Raw genomic sequence first — 19,389 nt, 5'->3', positions numbered from 1 at the left:
GACGACAGAAAGAATTTAACACATTTTGTTTCACTGAACAAACTCGGAGGAAGTATTAACTCAATTACTGCACTTTCAGTCAGGTAGATGGATTCCACCTGGTCTAACAGAGCCTAGACAACCAGGTAGGCACCCAGCTAGCTCTACTTGCGGATCACCTAGAAAGTCAACTACTTAATCTGCTTAGCCACTTTCAGCAGCTCTCCCTGGGTACTCATCTGCACCCTGTTAAATACGTTGGAAATATGGCTGCAGCGCTTAACAGTGTTATCCTCTTCCTTTGCTGTTTGTATTCAGACTAGGAAAAGAAAAAGCGGGGGGGGGGGGTGGGCGGCGGGAGGGGGGTGCCTCTGTAACGTTGTAGAAGAACTAGTTCCGCATGTGGTGTTATGATGGTCATAGAGCTTGAGCTGGTACAAATAAATAGGGCCCAAAACAACACTATCACTTTTTTGAAAACTGCCTTTTATTTAATTAAAAATTGAGTGACCACAACATTGAGGAAGGCCCGCTGACTCAGCATGCTTAACTAAATTATTTTAATAGCACAAGACTGGTGAAGGTTGCTGTAATTTCAAAGTTTAACTATACTAGTTTTAAGGTTTTAATATTAGCATTTTTAATAGTTAAAACTTCCTTCCTGTTCTCTCGAAACCTGATGCATCTTAACAACAGCACCAGCCTGACACAGTCGATACTGTGACCCTGTGCTTCAGGTAACCTCCAGGCAATAAGAACTTCAGACCGAGACCAAATTTAAAGGAGAACGCTCACCTCCAGAAAACTTCCCGCTCAGCACAGAACCTAGGGGTTTCTCATCTTCCCCAAGTGCCTCAGTAGTCACCTCTGGAAACTGCAGCAGACTGCTCGTTACCTGAGCTGATAGGTCTCGCATTCTTCACTGTAAATAAAGAAAAAAATGCAAAAACAGACTCATGTCAGCCATAACTGAGATTTGCTTTTTGAGATTGACAGAAGTTTCATCAGTATGCCGCAAGTAATCTCCTAGACAGCTCCTGTAGCTCTTTTCCTTCAAAAAATGGCACTCGGGACAGTTTTTGATCTCACAGCAGAGCAAAAGGAGAATCCTTTTACTTTTCTAATGCCTATGAGATCACCAACAAAAAGCGACACAGGGGTATTGATAAGGTCAATAACAGGAAAAAAAACAATACACCGAGTTCAAGTCTACTCAGATATGCGAGTCTGTAGTAAGATGCAATCCGAGAAAAAGCATATTTCAATTAGCGCTGCAGTAAGAGGTGTGAGGTTCCATTAGTCCTTGCTCCTGATTTTGTACCTCATTATTTATTGCCAATTGTCTTCTAGTAGATTTCAGGCATCGTTTGTGTCTTGTTCACTTCTTGTGTGTTTATTTTGAACTCTAAGGAATACTAAGTTCTTAACTACCTTCACTCTCAAACTCTTCCAGAAAATGTACCGTTGATGTTTCCGCATGACAAGCGATACAGACTTTCATAGCTCATCAGTTGGAAAGTAGTTTTCCATACACTTATCACCTGAACATAACACAGCACCTTAAAACACGGATTCTTTTCTACACTTAAATCCCCATATTCCTTATTCCAGTCCTTTCCTTCCTATTGCCAGTCCTTATCACATCTCTGCACTATTGTACAAAAACTTTGAGGCCTTTCAGTTTCCACACCTCTGTCGGTGCTCCACAGACAGTTCACGTTTCACTATGTCAATATAGATTTTTTTGGGGGATGGGGGACGGGGGACGGGGACTTAAAAGCTCAGGTGACTTACAAGATTGAATAGGAGGCTAAATAAGAGATATTCCACACACGTGGAAATACAAACTACTTCAGCTCACTACGTTTTGCAAGTTCTATGGGTTATTGAAAAAGCCTCCGGAAGACAAGACAGGTTCAAGCATCTCTTCAAATAGCACTGCTTTCTCCATGGAGTCTCAGAAGGAAGATATTCTACGTAGCTCGCTATTCCTGGGCGTTACACATGCTGACCAACTCGGGCATCAAACAGAACCCTTACCCTATGCCACAAACCAGTACAGCCAGCCACTTCAATGGGCACACAAAGCCCATTGCATTAACTGTAGCACACATGTTCTCCCGCAAGCAAAGTTTTATGGTTGCTTCTTCCAGCGTGCACTAATAACCTATTTTCCTTACGGCATAGGAGGTTACAGCTAGTTCTGAAGACCAGACTCTGGGAGCAACACAAAGTTATTAAAGGGAAACGCTTATAAATAATACCATTTACACAGATTGTACTTCTGTGGAGAAAGGTTATGCTCTAAAGCCTGGGCATTGGAATCTACTATATTTCAGGTCACAAGCACTCTACCTGAGAACATGTTCCAGTATCTTCTGCCAGCATGAAAACAACGAGCGCGTGAAACACAGGCAGTGTAAGCCAGGGTCCCGCACTAAGCGCAAGTCAACCTTCGGAAAAAAAGGTTGCCGATGGCAAAGCCAGTATTGCAGGACGCTGCTGCAGCCGGCCAGCCTGACCGCCCTGCCAGCATTCACAACTAGCACAGGTCAAGTTCCAAGTGGGACAACTCATTTGCAGTAGTTTTCTCGCGTTTGCTTTTTGGTACTTGTCATCCTTTCACAGGGACAGCGGGATGAACTTTTGCACTGCATCCAGGGGCTCCAGAGAGTAAAAAGCCCCACAGTTTGACCAGCCTTCCGGCTCAGTTTAATTGTCATGATTTAATCCATATGTTTTATGAGTAACCCATAATACCAAATACAAATACAGATCTATTGGGTTGGTGAATAGCATCTCTCAAAGGCCTTCAACGTCCAGCTGTTTTGACAGGTGCCTTCAGCAATACCGTGATGCTGAATAAGAAAGGAGGAATGACCAGAGAAGATTATCACGGGAAGAAATTTCAGAAGAGGAAGAACAAGAGTCACCCTGCGTCACCCTGCCTTTGCCACTGCCTACCTGGACAGGCCAAGAGCACAGAACTTGGCGTGGCCAAATTGCACATCAAATTTTAAGATACTCTACTGGGGAGAGTTGAGCGTAAAAACAAACCACTCGCCACCCCAAACTCCCCACCAAATCAGAAAGAATTCTTCTCTGGTGGAAAGCTCACACCTTGACACAGTGTACTCCTGCCTACAGTACACAACAAATGTGCTTATCAGGCCCATACCACCGCTAAGAACCATCAAGTACGTAACACTCCCACGCCCGGACCATTCATGGAACTTTAAATTTAATTCCGCTGCAGTTATTAACTGCATAGAAAAGCACGTGAAAACGCTAGACCATCAGGCATGCCCAGGTTTCCGCCAGTACGCCAATGGCCGTTTGAAACATTTTGTTCCTAGACATCTGGCTTGGTAATATGGAACTAGGAAAATAAACTCCACAATAAAGCCTGAACTGTATATACAGTGACCTGGCTATCAGGACGTTTTACCTGCATCATTCTGCTAAGTTGAACCAAGGATTACTGGCAAATCCACACAGTGGGAAAATAGTTAGATAGAACTAGGTTAAAGGCGTGAAGCCTCTCCTTTAAGAGCGATATCCAACACTAACTGCGTTTCTGCTCTCTTTGAAAACAACAACTACAGTCACATTCCTCCTTCTGTCTGGTAGAAAACAGATCAGTGTAAAATGCCACAGGCCTACTCCATGTTCAGGAGGAAGCCAGAATCCAACCTCCCCGCTGTATGCTACACCAAAGTGGTCTGTGCACAAGTTGCCAAAATTACCGTTCTTCTTCACCCTTGCTACTTATGACCTCTAAACACCATGAACTGTTTCCAAAGAAAGGAACATGCCACAAGTCATAGACTGATGACAGATTTCTGGATTAAAAATCCCCAGGGGGAAAAAAAAAAAAAAAAAAGAGAAATTACATGTTCAAGTGGAATCACATACAGCCAAGTCAGAGTTCTGCGATGTCAGTTCTGACTGACGGTAGTCCAGGAAAATCAAAGGCCAACAATGTTACAGGCTTTCTGAAGAAAAAGCTAAAAATACGCTCAGTCGCAGCTGAAGATACGGTTTCACAAAACACGTTGCCTTCACTGCCGCCGGAAGAGAGGCCTTGCTGCCGCCTCCCATCTCTCCATCTGCTCCTTTGTTCTACTGCTGTATTCCTGCGGCTTACCTTGCACTGACTTGAGCACTTTTTAGAGCACTTTACGAGCCAGGTTAACTGCCTAAGAAGATGGGAAACGAACCCAGAAAAGTAGATAGTTTTCCACCAGCTTAGAGAGTTAAACTGGCTGGCAGAGAGAACTAGCAAGCATGAAAGTTGGCACAAGGAAGGAGGCAGGACAGTGCGTTGGGAAGAAGGAGAGGGAATTCGTCCGTCTCCATTTTGTGGCAGTAAGCCGTTACGCTAGCTCATACACGTGTGAAACTACACACACAATTTGCAAGGAGAGCTGCAGAACCCTTTCCTTTTAGAAAGGACACCACCCGAGACACAGTCAGTCAACTTTTAACTCCCTCGTGCGCGTAGAGACTCACTGTCTCACTGAGAAAGGCTGCAGCTGACAGGCATCATTCTTTCATTCAGCCAGATGTGGAAGCTAAAGCGATTTCAGGGAAGTGCTACCTGGTGATCAGAGAACGGACAACAGCGTGCGACACGATTCAGGTCACATTTTCCAAGGAAACAGGACACAGAGTGGGAAGAAGCCAAAGAAGAAGAAATGGAAGAAAAACTAAGTCCTTTTGAGAAACCAGCATCCACTTTGTTGAATAACAGCTAAAGATGACAATGACAGAATTTTTTGAATTATTATTAACGACTGGTTCAATGACATTTTCCCCAGAAAAGCAGGAGGCAGCTCACAAGCGCTGGAGGAGCAGTGGATGGAAAAGACACTTTCTGCACCTTAGTAGTCGGGTTCAGTGAATTTGCGCTTTGCCATATTTTACTCCAGCCGAAAGAGGATTTAGTGAGTGAGTTAGCAGGTGACTTTGTGAGTACCACCGGGTCATTTCTTTCCCACTTAGGCAGAAACACCCCCCCCGCCCCGATGCTTTAGGCAACCACCCTACATTTCATCCAAAGCCTAAGTTCTAGTCTAAAAAGCCACTAGCATAACAGAGACGGTCTGTATCGGAACTCCACAGCCAGGCTTATTTCACTCAAGCGCAGCCTACAGATTCTCTTGCAGAGTTTGTGCGGATGCTCCACAAGCCCAAACCTACAGCAGAAGGCAAGGAGAAGGAAGAATTTCAGCTCTCTAGCCCAACAACCCCCAACAGCTAAGACCATAGATTTGACTTCCCTTCAAAGGAAAACACAAACAAAACCAACACAGCTCAGAATTTGACACTGGAGCCAGTTTACCCAGCCACCTCCTATGGTTATTCTCTAACACGACCATACTTTCATTCAAGAGTCGCAGCCCCCGTCTAACGTGGCTAAGCGAGCAAAAGTTCCTAAAGTCCCTTCTGAACTTACGCTCTTTTTACATTGCTTGGCGTACCTGGACAGACAGACATAGGTGCTAAGTGTCTCAGCACAGAACACACGCGCAGCCTTCCTAAGAGAGGGAGACAGCAGCTGACATTTCCAGCATACCACACCGGTGTGCCATCGCCCCGGTGCCTGCCCCTCCCAGCACAAATTCTAGAATCACAGAATCACAAGGAAGAGAACTTCCAGAAGTTCTCTTCTGGAAGCAGGCGGCCTTCCAGAATCACTGGAGGTCATCTGGTCCAAGCCCCTGCTCAAGCAGGCTCACCTAGAGCAGCCTGCCCAGCACCACGTCCAGACGGCTTCTGAGTATCCAGCTCTGAAACGTACTTGGACAAACAGCAACCTGACAAGCTGAACCGCAAAAACATTGGCAACACGTGCAACAGGCCCAGGCTTTTGGTGACTCTCTCCTACCAATTTAAGTATTCTCTCCACCACACAGGTGAAAAAATACCACACCAGCAAAGGCTTGTCACCATTACTTCTCTAAAACTGTATCCAACAGCTTGCTGGGGAGAAGACTCAAAACTAATAGAAGCCCGATTAAGTTCATTTCACCGTCTTAAAAAAGCACACCCCGGGCAAATCAATGCAGGAAAACGAGCCGATGCAGTAAGTGGATGAGGAGCTGTCCTCAGCAGAACAGGGTCCTGTCCTGTGTGCCCAAACACCTGTGACAGCTGCCAGCCAAGACTGATGCCATCATCCAGACCGATGGGCCTAAGGCGGCACTTGAACTACCACGTTTAGCCGTACACCCTACACGGGGTTCAGCATTCCCGACAGAATTCAGCCCCTGAATGTCCCCTAGTTTTACCAAACACCACCAGCAAGCAATTACTAGAGCTGAAAGACTGACTCCACGCTTCCTTCTATTGGCAGAAGCTCCAGACCTCGAGTCAGGAAGAAATCAAGCACTTTTGTTTAAGTCAGCAACTTTGCTGCGTGATGCAGGCTTCATGCAAAAATCAAGAGACCCCCACAAAACGCGCGGGATTCCTGTAAAGCTCTGCTCTCCCCATTAAACCCAGCCCTCTTCCCGCAATCGATCGCCGCTCTATGCAGAGAGCCGATTTCCCAGCTCCTCTGTTTGGCAGTTACCCATGTTGAAGCAATAAAATGGTTCGTGAGAAGCAGCTGGGAGGGGAGCAGCGTATGGCCTTTCAGTGAAGGTGTGCCTTGAACGACTTATTCATCAAGTCACCATCAGGCCCCTTCTTTCCCAGAGCAGCCCGTCATGCACTCCTTGGCTCTCACGCACCGCCACAGCCTCCTACTGAAATGCTTCTGGCTGGCTAAATAAGTCATGTGAACATTGGTTGCTTTCAGAAACATGCCCAAAACTAAAAGGGGGGGGAGGGGGTGTTGGGTTTTGGGGGTTTGTTTGGGGGGGGTTTGGTTTGTTTTTGGGGTTTTTTTCAGAAAGTGCAAAGAACACATCTGCCCCAAGTTCTAGGGTGTTCATCTCATGACTGGTTTTAAAGGGAAAACCTCTGGTTCTCCCTGTCAAGGACTTTGAAGTGACCCAAGCCTGAGCTGCTTTGACACGGCTCGGTACATTCACTGGCACCTTTTATTTCAGTCATGATTTCTCACAACTACAAAATGAAACCAAGAAACCGTAAGGTACTTAGAAGTAGACAGAATATGCTGTTATCTGAGCTCATGAGAGATTTGCTATTATGTTGTGGACCCGTAACCCAGGGCTATGTTATTGCCAGTTTACCCAGGCTGAAAAGCCCCTGGAGGGTCTCATCGGGGCACTGTTGGCACAGAAGTGTGTGAGCAACGAGTCTTAAAGATGACAAGAAGGGGAAAACATCAGAAGCAGAAGAGCAGAGGTTAAGGTATCTGCCCGCGATGCCCATTACTGGGAAACTCGCCTGAGCCACTGCAGTGTGCTGGTGCTCCCACTCCTTCTGGGCTTCCTCCAGCCAGGACTCCCACGTCGCCTGCGTGCTCCAGATCTGCCACTTGTTCTCAGCCAGCAAAAACCACACCTCTTGTGAACAGCAAGACAGCTTTAACCAGGGTACCTATGTGTAAAATATCAAACCCCGTGAGAGACAAGGACCAGCAGCGAGGAAGCCATGCAGTGGGAGGCGGTCTGGCCTCTTGCAGAGCAAGCCCTTCCAACCCAAACCTCCTGGGGACCGTACGGCACGTGGGGACACAAACCCACCTCGCTGCGGAACAGCCGAGATGTTTGTTGCTGCTGTCAGCATCCTGAACTGGAAATGAAAGCTGCCATCTTCCTTGTCCTCGTCTAACCAGAAGGTGATCAACAAAACACGGTGCCCAGAGCGTGCACAGGAGCCAACCCCCGCGAATCCTCCTCAGCTCCATTCCCACCGTACTTCTTCGGTGTTACAGATTACCAAAAATGCCTCCTGAGAATGTTTTGGGAAGTCAAAATCTGCTTGCTATTCATAGCTGTATTTATGCTGAAATACGTACGTGTTCCATCGGCTATTGGTCGCCCTGTGCTCCCGAGCCCAGCCAGTCTGCACAACAGTTTGTTATTTGCAGCCTGCGGTTGGTTCTCTTAGAAGCTTCCCACTGGGACTGGCATTTACCACTGCTTTGTTCCTGACCCGTTTTGTCCTTTTAAATATGAAAATACATAAAAGACAAAAAAGAAGCTGTTACCCAGACAATCCCAGCAAACGACAACGTTTCCAATCAAACGTGACTTTTGGTTTGGTTTTGTTTTGTTCTTTTCCCTGTTCGGAAATATCCCATGTAGCTCTGGAACTTCACAAGCGAAAAAGTCTCACAGCCACTTTGCTCCTTGGGTGGAAACATCTGATGCCCTCTCCTGTACCGCTACCAGCAATCACAGCCCGGTTTGGTTTTGCCCCTGCCAGCCCACGAAAACCCTTCTCTTCTCCAGCTAACCCTAACTTGCAGCAATGGAGCCATAGCCGCTCTGCCTCTAGTATGCAGGGCAATATGGGATGGGGTACTTCAAAACCACACCTCACCCACTGTAAGTGTGGGTACGGCAGGTAGGCAGGCAAAGGACAACTCCAGCTGCCCCTGCACGGAGCTGGCTCAGGCGTGGGGAGTTTGTTGGTCTGCGTTCATATCGGCACATGAAAGCAGTTCAGCTCTCTGCAGGACTCAACTGCTGCTGGAGACATTAAATCTTCTGCTCCTGACACCTGCGAACAGCCAGGCTGCTGCGGCTACAAGGTCACCGAGCCATCACCCGCTTTGGGATAACGGACTGGGGTGTAAGCGCCTGACCTCTTTTTATGGGAGAGGGAATAAGAAGGCATTAGTGCTGGAGTCCAGCAAAAGCCTGCCTGAAAGGACTGCAAAGAGAGCGGTTTTCAGTCCTGAGGCCCAGGAAGCGCAGGAGGAGAGCAAAGGGGAGCAGAGAGGGAACCTTCTCCTCCAGAAGGAGCTGACGGACTGGGAAAGTGGCCGGGAAAGCAAGCTGCTCCTGGGCAGGAAGGAATAGCTCTGTGTGGCACTATCGCTGGGATCTGGGATTGGGAAGCAGAGACGACAAATGCCTGGCAGCAGGCATCACTTCTATGTTCTACGTTTCAACCACGGTTGGGCTGTGGGACCCCAAACTACAGCTTAGTTTTAGAGGTGCTGTGTTACTGGGAAAGAAAGGGCAGGAAAGAAGCTCAATTAAGTCACACATATGAGGGAGACCTGGAATCCTCAGGAAATACAGTTACCTCTGTCGTACAACTTACCTGTAAAAACACATGCCGTTCGTTAATAAGGGTAAAGAACAAGCTCTTCATGTGCCGCCCCTGCCTATGGACAGATTCACCCTTTCTTCCTTCTGAGCTGTCAGTCCCGTTGAACTGGTATCTTCTGTCATTTTGCCCAGCACCTGACCGCAATGTGCACCAAGACCAGAAAGGGAAAACTTATGAAAGCGTACCTGTCAGCATATCGTAAGGTTGACAAAGTTTCTTCGTAACAGATGTCTGCTGGACTCAACGGCCGCAATCTCTAAGCATATGAAAAGTATTAACTGACATTAGATTTTGAAGGAGGGTTTTTAAAATAGTTTTAAACGCTACCAAAAACCAGACAGGGATTAACGTGGAAAGATAGACCATTAAGTCCCCAAATATAAAAGGAGAACCCAGGTGTCTTAGCAATCTGGCCATAAATTAACTCTTTCTAACACTTGTGCCAGAAGAGAAATGAGACAGAAAGAAAGATGAGAAGATAGAGGTGGGTTTTGCAAAAATTAATACTGAAGGCGCTCGAATCCTGCTAACTCTGCCTTAATGCTAGCACCAACGCAAAAAAAAAGGGCGCAAAACCACTTTGATGGTCTTTGTTCAAGTAGCAATTGAAGGATCTGTCCTTCAGTTTGTTCAAAACATCTCCGATGAATTACGCAAGCTAGCATTTGAAGAAACCCAGGTAAGCTGTTTTGAGAGTATCAGCATTTACAGTCAACCTTTTCACATGTGCACATTTTCTGTTCGTATTCTTCCACCTTTCATTTAATTGCACTTCCTTTAAAAAAAATACCTCTTCCAAGATGCTGGAGCATACAGTTAATTCACCTGAGACAAGGAAGAACCTAGGGGAGTTTCATCTCATTTAGGAATGCAACCTCTGGTGCACGGCACAAACGATAATCTCAGAAGTTAGGGCAAAAAGGACTTGTTTCATAATGCAGCCTAGTTTTAGGTAGGTAAAGAACACGGGTTTTATATAAAACAGGTGCCTCTGAGTTTTATAGCTACATTTACCTATATGTCAATAAATTTTTACAGATATGCAGAAAACTCTTTCAGAAGAAACGGAGGTTGTATCTCTAACGTAGACAGAGATATCTATTTTGCGCCAGCCACATTTCTGTTCCGAAAACAGAAGTGCTCTCCATTTGAGTAACACGTTTAGTAGTGGCTAGAAGCTTTTGACCAGCAGAAGGGTTCTCCCCTTTGTGTTGCACAGGAAGCAAGCTTAACTTTTAAATTACACTCACTTTCACCAATGTCAGAGCCGCACAATTCTATTTCAATGGGCAAAGCGGGTTATAAATTCAAGAATCAACTTACCATGATGGTCCTGCTTCTTCCCCCCTGAGCAGACTGCAGGAGTCTCGTCAGGACCAAGTCCCTGTATGGGATGTGCACCACTCTCTTTCCTGTAGCAACCTCAGCCAGAGCACTAAGGGAAAATAAAGTGAAAAGTAGAAGCATGACTATGAAAAGCAAATCTGGGGGGCCGGCGGCAGGGAAGAGGCTACCAGATTAGAACCTTCTGCATATTCATGCTTAGGCACAGGCTTCAGTATGTTTGTGCTTGTGGACATCTCAGGCTTTATTCATTTAAGTAACTTCTTTAGCCAGACGGCAAGGAATCCTGAATGGAGGGAAAACTATTTTTCACCTGCAGAAATTTAATTTTTACTTCACAGGGAAGGATTTTTTTAAAAAAAAAGAAAAAGAAAACCAGCTGGTGACATTTCCTAATGTGGTTAGACTTAGATTTACCCACCTGCCTTCCTTCAACCTGTCTCCTTCAGATCCTTCAGAGGAGGATTTTTGCCTTTCGCTTCCTGCCAAGTCCGCCAGATTTATAACTGGCTGTTTGGCGATGGCTTCGTCGAGAAAAATCTGTTAAAATACGGTATCAACAGCAGGAAAAATTACCAGATCCGTCCCTCAGACATTATGAAGTAAGATACAGAAAACGATACTCTGCAGAAACGCAGAGGAAATAAATAGGTTGCGACAGTTACCGCTCTTGGAACATCTGACCTAGGAAGAATTGCTGTAAAGACGAGAACCACAAAGGTGTGCCTCAAAGCAAACGACCTACCGCCTCTCAGGATGAAGCAGCAGACAAAGCCGCTCATCCCCTGCACCCGCAGAAAGGGGGTACGGAAGCACCGCTGGCTCCCAACCTCCCCCGGCTGCAAAGACGACGTCTCCCTCCCATCCCCGTCCCAGATGAGCCCGGGACTGGCCCTGCCTGCCAGGGCTGAGCAGCTTTCGGAGCTGCCTGCGCGAGCAGCCGTGGGGAGCTGAGCTCGCTTGTGCTCCAGAGACGGGTCACGCACGTCCGGGCCAGCCGGAGCCCCCTCCTCCTCAACCAGCCCCAGCCCGGGCTCGTCCTGCGTAAGCGGCTCTGCAGACCCCTCTCCAGCTCTGTCGACAGGGGACTTCAGCAAAAACGGTAGTTCTGGTGTCCGTCTCCCGAGGGGAAACGTTGGGGGAGCGAGCGATGATAGGAGCAAGGCCCGTTGTCCGGAGCAGAGCCGCGAGCAGTCGCCTCCCCCGGCCCGGCTGCTCTGAGGTGGTTCAGCCGCCCGTCAGCAGCAGCACCACGGTCACCCAGCACCCCTCCGCCTGGCCGGGGGCACACACAGCGAGGACAGCAGGATTCGGGCCACGGTGACCCTCTGGGGTCACGTCTCTGCCACCGCCGCGCTGCGGCCTTCCCTCACGCGGGGTCGGGGAGGTGCCGCAGACTGCCCCGCGCTTGTGCCGCGCCCTGTGAGCTTGCTCGCTGCAGGGCTGCTTGTTAGCGCGAGCCCAGGAGTTCTGCAGAGCGCTGACGGGCAAGCAGCAGCTGCCAGAGAGAAACAGTGGCCGTAGGTTATTTCTGGACACCAGCGAGAGATTTTCAAAGACCGCCTGTAATATTTGGCACGCAGAGGATCTTAAATACGGAGCCAACCTGCAAGCAGGCAGTGGTTTCGGACACCTCTGCCTTCGGCGATCCCCGCTCCGAGAGCAGCGGCGGCGGACAGCGTGCAAGCGCCAAAAAGGTGGGCTGGCAAGGCTGGCCCTGCAGCCCGGGGTGAGGCAACCCAACAGGCTCTCATCTGCTCGCTGTCGTGGAGGTGCCAATAAACGAGGGTGGGTCTAGGTAAAACAGAGCCACCCTGGGTTTCGCGTCTGCATGAACTTCCACGAGTTCGTCTGACGGTGCATCTAAGAGGACTGAGTTCATGCAGAGTGCTAAACAGCTATACTGAACGGCGGAAACAGTGCCTGCACACTACACCTGTTCGAGCTGGATGGTGACGACCCCCTGAGACCCACGGCTGGTGGCATTCATGGTAGTCGTAGCTGCTCTTCTCATCTTCTTCCCGCATTCCATTAACCTCTCCACCTCCACAGGGCACCAGCTTCAAACCGTCCACTTAAAAACCTTGCTGCTGCTCTTCTCTAATCTTGAGCCCACCAGGCTTCCTGGTTTTGGAGAGCCAAAATGTGTTACCAGCACCAGAAAAAAAATTGTTACGCTTAGTAAGGATGGAACAAAAATTAAGATCGACTACGGCGGAGCACGGGGTAGTTGTTCGCGAAATTCATTCCCGGAGAGTTCCACTTGCCCGGTAAGTTTAATCCACACCGAGAGCTCACATCTGTAGACTTAAGACGTTTGCAACATTCAGGACAAAGGCGTCATTTGCCTCTGCTTCTGTCATCGCCATTAGATAAGGGGTTTCAACAAGCTTATTCCATGCGCCGCTAAAATGAATGAGGTCTGTCTTCCCCTGTGCTCATTTTTTTCCTATTTTTTTCCTGCCCACTGCATCAAACCTGTCTGAAATTGGCCACGTGGCTCCAGACCAATGAGGAGGGAGGTACAGGGGCAAGTGGCAAACTGCATAAACCTTAGAAGGACAGCTAAAAATTCAGTGCTCTGACACATACACCATCTTCAAAATCCCCTCCCAGCTCAGGAGAAACAGATTACCCATTTCCAATTAGCAACGAGTCCCGTGTCTGCCAACGTCAGAGACTAACAAGACGAGGAGCATCGGGGAAAGAGAGCAGATAAAAATGCTAACTTTCTTCTTAACCCCCTTCTTCTTCACCAAGGAGCAAAATACAGAAAGGAGAAAGAAGAAAAGTACTACAAGGGATGAAACAGCTTGGCCACCGGTACGGCAGAGCAGCCGGGCAGCAAAAAGCAGCAAAAAGGTGCTGCTAGGTCCAGATAGCACCCACACACTTCAGCCAACGTGCCCAGAAGGGTCATGTTAAGATAGCAGAACGGATGACTTTCCAATTGCAATAGGCAAAAACAAAAGAAAGAAATGTACACAGAAAACTAAGGTTTGTTAATACTGAAACAAAGCGAGTTCATCACCTGTTGGTTAGAAGTTCCCAGCATACTGGAAGTAATCTGTAAAGACGAGAAGTAACTAGAAGGTAACACGTGTTTGGGAAAAAACCCACCAGCTTCACAGAGTGTCATCCCGCTGTAAAAATAACACAGGTTACACAGATCAAAACTTGCCTTCATCCCAAACCATTACAAAAGCTTACTTCATGCAGTTATTTATCAGATCCATACTGTTTCATTCATCCCCACTCTCTTTCTTCTCCAGCATTTCTTCAACCTACTCTTACGTGCATAATCCTTATCGCCGTCTAGGTAGACGCCATCCTAAGGTACATTTCAATAACGCATTTTACTTAGAAATTAAGTTGTGCAGCATCTAGACAGCTATGCAGAAAATTCAAGACGGGCAAATGTTAATTTCTGATAGCTGGGCACGGTGGTTCAACCAGTACTTATTTTCGAGGCTGTTTTAAGAAAGAAAAAGCCAATGGTTCCGATTTCTGGATGAACAGCTCCAGCCATACGTATTACCTGCGTAAGGGTACGTGTGACGTGAGAGCATCTGCTATGCTACATCATGGCGGTCGGATCGCATGAGGGTCCCCGTGCCAGCAACTGGTGGGACCACGGGTCACGGTTAAGCGTCAGCAACCGAAGTCAGGTCACGGGTGACAGAGGCGTGTGGGTCTGCGGTGTCAGCAAGCGGGGCGGTGAGGGTCTCGGTGCCAGCGGCTGGACAGGGGACCACAGTCACGCGGCGCAGGCGTCCGAGGTGCCAGCGAGGGGAGGGAGCAAGTGATTGTATTTTCCCCTAGCCCTAGGTGCACGTGTACATTGCTGGCAGACTTTGGGGTGGGCTAGGCAGCGAGCGGGAGGAAAAGCCCTCTCTGGAGAGACTCGGTGTCTCAGCCAGAGGTGAGCGAGGGAGCCCAGGGTGGGGGCACAGACGGCACCTGGGCTTGAGGCTGCGCTGATCTTCGGGGGCTCTGGAAACGTGGGCGCGCGTGGGAACCTGCAGGGTGACAGCATGCCTCTGGTGTCACCCGTGAGCTTCGACGGCAACGAGCCGGGGAGGAGGCTTTCGGCGAGTTGCCTTAGTGCCAGATGGCGGCTGGCAAAGGCACGGCCCATTCTCTGGCAGCCTGCGTAGCCGGCCGTGGTGTTGCCATGCATGTGCGTGGTGCACGCTCAGCCTCGCTACTGGCCGAACCTGCAAACGGGAAAGCAGCGGCCACATCCACGGGTCTGGCTCCGAGACACCCCCGGGCCTGGGGTGCCCCAGGCCAGGCTCCTGCGGCCCGCAAGGAGGAAGCCCCGGGCGAGCAGAGCTGTACCATCCCTTCCACCACTTGGCCGGCTCTGGCATCAACCGTTAAGCTTCGCAGTACGAAATCCGCTAACTTGAAAAAGAAACCTGTTCCCTACTAGCAAGACCATGGTTACGCATTAAAAGTAACAAGAAAGGTCCAGGACACGGTTTTTTCCCTCTGCCCGAGAACTGGCTCTAACGGGAGTAAATCCACACCAAACAGGGGCTTGCATGTCCCCGTGGCTATGGCGAGCGAGATGGGGAGGAATGAGTTGTCACTGCCGTGTGCGTTTCTCACAGGAGCGCACAGTGGACGGCGTCAGAGGAAAACAGAGACGTGTTCGCAAGTGGCATCCCTGCGTCATTTCTGCTGGCACAGAGCTGGGGAGGCTGGTTCGGGAAAACAACGTGCTCTTTCTGAAGGGAGGAGTAAATCACAAGCAGCCTCCAGCAACCGGGGTGGTACTTTTGCAGACAGAAGGCACTCCGTCACGGGAGCGAAGCTTTCTGCTTACAGCAGCGCTAGAACCCGCCGGACCACAAGCGCAGAAGGCCGCTGATGGCGCGGGAGCATCCAGCAGCTACGAAAGCTGCGCCGCAAAGCCGGGAGAAGCTGCAGGCGGTGCTCGAGCGGGCGGCCGAGAGGCTGGGTACGGGCCGCGGCGGGGGGGGCCGTGTTGGCGCAGCAAAGCCGCCCGGCCCCGGCCCCGGCCCCGGCCCCGGCCCCGGCCCCGGCCCCGGCCCCGGCCCCGGCCCCGGCCCCGGCCCCGGCCCCGGCCGCCTCCGTGGGGAGCCGCCGGCGGGCGGCTGTGAAGGGAAGGGCTGAGGGGGCGACGCGGGGCGAGCCCCCCCCCGCCCACCCGGCGGCGTCGGGGCCCGCGCCGGGGAGGGGGCGGCGGCGGCGGCGGCTCGGCCCGGGGCGGGAAGCGAGGCGGCGGGCGGCGTCGGTGACGGCGGTCTCCGGTGCGCAGGGAAGGCGGCGCTCGGGGCGGAGGTCGGCGTGCTGCTGTGCGACGTGGGCGACGCGGCCTCGCTGGCCGCCGTGGCGAGGCAGACCCGGCTGGTGCTCAACTGCGTGGGCCCGGTGAGTGCGGGGACGCGGGCGGTGCTCCCGCGGCGTCCGCCGGGCGCGGCTGCCGGCAGAGCCCGGGCCGGCGCCTGCCCCTCGGCCGGCGCCTGCCCCTCGGCCGGCGCCTGCCCCTCGGCCGGCGCCTGCCCCTCGGCCGGCGCCTGCCCCTCGGCCGGCGCCTGCCCCTCGGCCGGCGCCTGCCCCTCGGCCGGCGCCTGCCCCTCGGCCGGCGCCTGCCCCTCGGCCGGCGCCTGCCCCTCGGCCGGCGCCTGCCCCTCGGCCGGGCGCCCCGCTGCTCGGGGCGGGGAGAGCTGAGGCGGCGACCGGGAGCCTCTGCGGCTGGGCTGCGGGGTTTCGGGAGCCGTCCGGCTGACAGGGCGCTTTTTGAGAGGGAGCCAGCAGTGCAGCCGTGTCCTGGGGTCGCCTGAAGATTCCCCAGCACGATTTCTGCTGGTGTCATTCGCGGGCGGTTCTCGCTGAAGGGCAGCAGGGTTGGTTGGGGGTTTGGCGGCGGGGGGGTTTTTTTTGCTTGTTTTGTGGCTTGGGGGGAGTCTTTCACAGGCAGCATAAGAAACTGCTTGTAACAGTGGGGAGGAGCTTTGGGTTGGGCCAGAATGGTTTCAGGGGTGCTAGCGCTGAAAAGAAATGGAAATCTGTGGAAAAGAAGCCCCTAGAGATGCTCTTCTAAGTTCTTGGCCCCTTGAAAACTTTCAGTGGCGATACTTCCAGCGCGTTTGGAGGGGATCAAAGTACCAGAGCTGGAAGTTGGGTCACGATGACGTCTTTGAAATTGGGGGCGCTTAAGTACAGAATATGCTGATAACAGGAGCGCAAAAAGCATACCTTGTTGAATTGGCCTTGGTGGTCTTACCTGTGGAGAGAGAGAAACAGGGTGCAGCAGTCCGTGCAGCAAACTGCATCATCAGTGATGAAGTTTGTTGTGCTGTTCCTCCTCCCGAGCCCCCCAAAACCCACAAGTGCTATTGCATTTTGGCCCCATGTAGCAAAACCAATACCCACCAAGGGCTTACTTCTCTTGTAGGTGGCTCTGTTAGATGAAGCACGCTGGGTGAGTTGTGGTGTGGGGGTTTTATTTTTTGTTACGTGTGGTGGTCTTTCCTTCTATAGTATAGATTCTTTGGAGAGCCTGTGGTAGAAGCTTGTGTTGAAAATGGTGCGAGCTGCATTGACATCTGTGGAGAACCCCAGGTACGTGACCGTAGAAAAATGCTACCTTCTATCAAAGAGCTGTTAAAGGGGTATTTGTGTAGTATTTTTCCGCGAACGTTGCTGAACGTGAAGACAACTTTTGCCTCCTGATCTGCTGGTTTAAGATGCATTAATTGTTTTAAAGTACATTAATGTGTATTAGTTGGATAGTTTTCTGACTTAGAGACAAGCGCCTCTCGGGTTCTCTGGAAATCCAAAATGTTTGAGTTCTGCTTCGAGTCTGGGTTGTGATTCTACATAGGAATTTTGTGCAGGCCACCTTTCTCTGCACTGCTGTGATACTTTCATACCGTAAGACAGGAGTAGCATGTATCTGTCTTAAAGATGCTTGTAAGTGTTTTGAAGTATGTGGGGTGCTGTGATAAGACAGTAAAGCGCTGATGGCTAATATTGGGTGTGGCCGAGTACAGAGTTCTGCTTACAATACTTGTTCTGACTGTGTTTTAGTTTCTGGAAGGAATGTACCTGAAATACAACGAAAAAGCTGCGGAAAAGGGAGTGTATGTCATTGGAAGCTGTGGCTTTGACTCTATACCAGCTGATATGGGAGTACTGTACACCAGAGACAAGTTGAAAGGTGACTTATTTAAGTGTGACCTTATGCGGAAAAAGAAATGCAGATCATGCTTTCATCTGGCTTCCCAAAGCAGCGATGCTTATGTGGAGACTCCTTCAGTCTCTCTTTTTGCCTGCCTTTACCAGCTGATCGGTTTCAACCAAACCTGGTAAATAAAAATTGAAAAGTAAATCATATTCCCATTAGCTTGGAGAAGATTGGTCATTAGGTGAAGGAGGGATTCAAGGTAATGTTGCTCACTGAGAGAACAGAACCTGCAGCTGTCAGCAGCAGGCTGTTGAGACAGGATGTGGACATCCCTAGGCAAGGCTCAGCACACTGCCCCTTGTGCAGTGCGGATCTTGTAGGGAAAAGACAGTGGGGACAGGAAGGCTGTGGGAGAGGGATTGGAAATCAGTGGGTAATCCGGTTTCCTGGGTTTTCTTTCTCTACTGGAAGCCCTGAGAAGCCATTGTCTGCGTGTAAGAAGACAGCCAGTGCTGTGCAATGCCTTTTTCTTTAAGAGCAGCTGGACAGTAACTGAAAGAGGACAAATATATTTGAGAAAAGATGCGAGATGATTCCATTCTGTGCAAATAGGACTTGCTCCTAATCTCAAATGAGGGTACTTCATTCATCAGGTCTGACTTGCAATTGGAAGGGCTGATAAAAGTATCCGAATGTTTTGCTTTTATGTACCGTTAAAAGTGCTATAAAGTGGGATTGCTTTACATTGGAGTGTGTCATCAGCTTTCAGTTTAATAAAACTCAATCTGGATCTGATTGAAGGGAGAGGAGAGGCATGGAAATGAGTATCTGGTTGTTTGTGGGGTTATAATTTGATGTCTGATACTTGTTTTGAATAAAGATGTCTTTTATATCTTCCTATTTGGCCTTTAGGGTATTACCAGCTGTCTATCCAGTTGCTTGCTGTATTGAAATTTGCCCCCACGAGTACAGTCTTCACGTTCTCAGAAGGAACTGAGCAAAGCAAAACAAAGCAGAATTTGGAGTTGTTGTTTTGTTTTGCTATTCGTCACAACTAAGCATGCTTTGCAAAACACAAGCTATGCTAAAATTAAAGGTTTTAGGATATCTTGTGTGTTTTGAGGTTTGGGGGAGGGGGTTGGTGGGGTTTTTTTGTTTGGTTTGGTTTTTTTGTAGTTAAGGTCTACCAAAACCTGTAAGTCCATCTCAGTTTTCACAGCCTACATCATCCTTAATTTTGAAACTTGGAGGAAAACTGAATATGGCTCTTAATATTCCTTTCCTTTTTTTTTTTTTTTTGTGGATTAGTTAATGACATAATAAAAATAGATAAGACAAATGAAAAATGTAGTGAGTAAAGCTAATATTGGTGATCCTTCTTGAAGTACTTTACGCAAGAAGTTTGATACTTGCTAACTAAAACAGCTGTGGAACTTAACTGTAGTTTATTTTACTTTGAGGTAAAGATGTGACTCTGCCTTTTCAACTAACAGTGTCAGTGGCCTGCTGTTTGAGTCTACCAGAGTGTACTCTGGCTTTGTGAACTAATGACTGTATATGCCAAGTAATGTTTTCTCCTCCCTTAAAGGTACCTTAACTGCTGTTGAAAGTTTCCTGAAGGTGAAATCTGGGCCTGAGGTTAGTTGGTTTACGCCTTCTTGGAAACTGAGAGGTATTTGTGGTGACATCACCGTAGCCCATTAGAATAA

At 49.5% G+C, this 19,389-nt stretch overlaps 2 protein-coding genes across 2 annotated transcripts; one reads left to right on the top strand and one right to left on the bottom strand.

Moving 5' to 3' along the window:
* Positions 1–441: 441 nt before the first annotated feature.
* On the bottom strand, positions 442–15,070 carry LOC142028374 (kinesin-like protein KIF28). Its single transcript, XM_075022265.1, has 7 exons — positions 13,553–15,070; positions 10,943–11,061; positions 10,501–10,612; positions 9,363–9,433; positions 7,638–8,059; positions 7,339–7,491; positions 442–901 (listed from the first exon to the last, which is right to left on the bottom strand). The coding sequence occupies exons 1-5, from the start codon at positions 13,706–13,708 to the stop codon at positions 7,975–7,977; spliced, it is 543 nt and encodes a 180-aa protein (XP_074878366.1). The 5' UTR covers positions 13,709–15,070; the 3' UTR covers positions 442–901; positions 7,339–7,491; positions 7,638–7,974.
* An 82-nt stretch (positions 15,071–15,152) lies between these two features.
* Positions 15,153–19,384, top strand: LOC142028372 (saccharopine dehydrogenase-like oxidoreductase). Its single transcript, XM_075022262.1, has 5 exons — positions 15,153–15,487; positions 15,809–15,921; positions 17,035–17,115; positions 17,584–17,713; positions 19,269–19,384. The coding sequence occupies exons 1-5, from the start codon at positions 15,397–15,399 to the stop codon at positions 19,382–19,384; spliced, it is 531 nt and encodes a 176-aa protein (XP_074878363.1). The 5' UTR covers positions 15,153–15,396.
* Positions 19,385–19,389: the final 5 nt, after the last annotated feature.

This window comes from Buteo buteo, unplaced genomic scaffold (genome assembly GCF_964188355.1).
Source record: "Buteo buteo unplaced genomic scaffold, bButBut1.hap1.1 HAP1_SCAFFOLD_311, whole genome shotgun sequence".
Classification (NCBI taxonomy): domain Eukaryota; kingdom Metazoa; phylum Chordata; class Aves; order Accipitriformes; family Accipitridae; genus Buteo; species Buteo buteo.
This window is presented reverse-complemented; position numbering and strand designations above follow the sequence as displayed.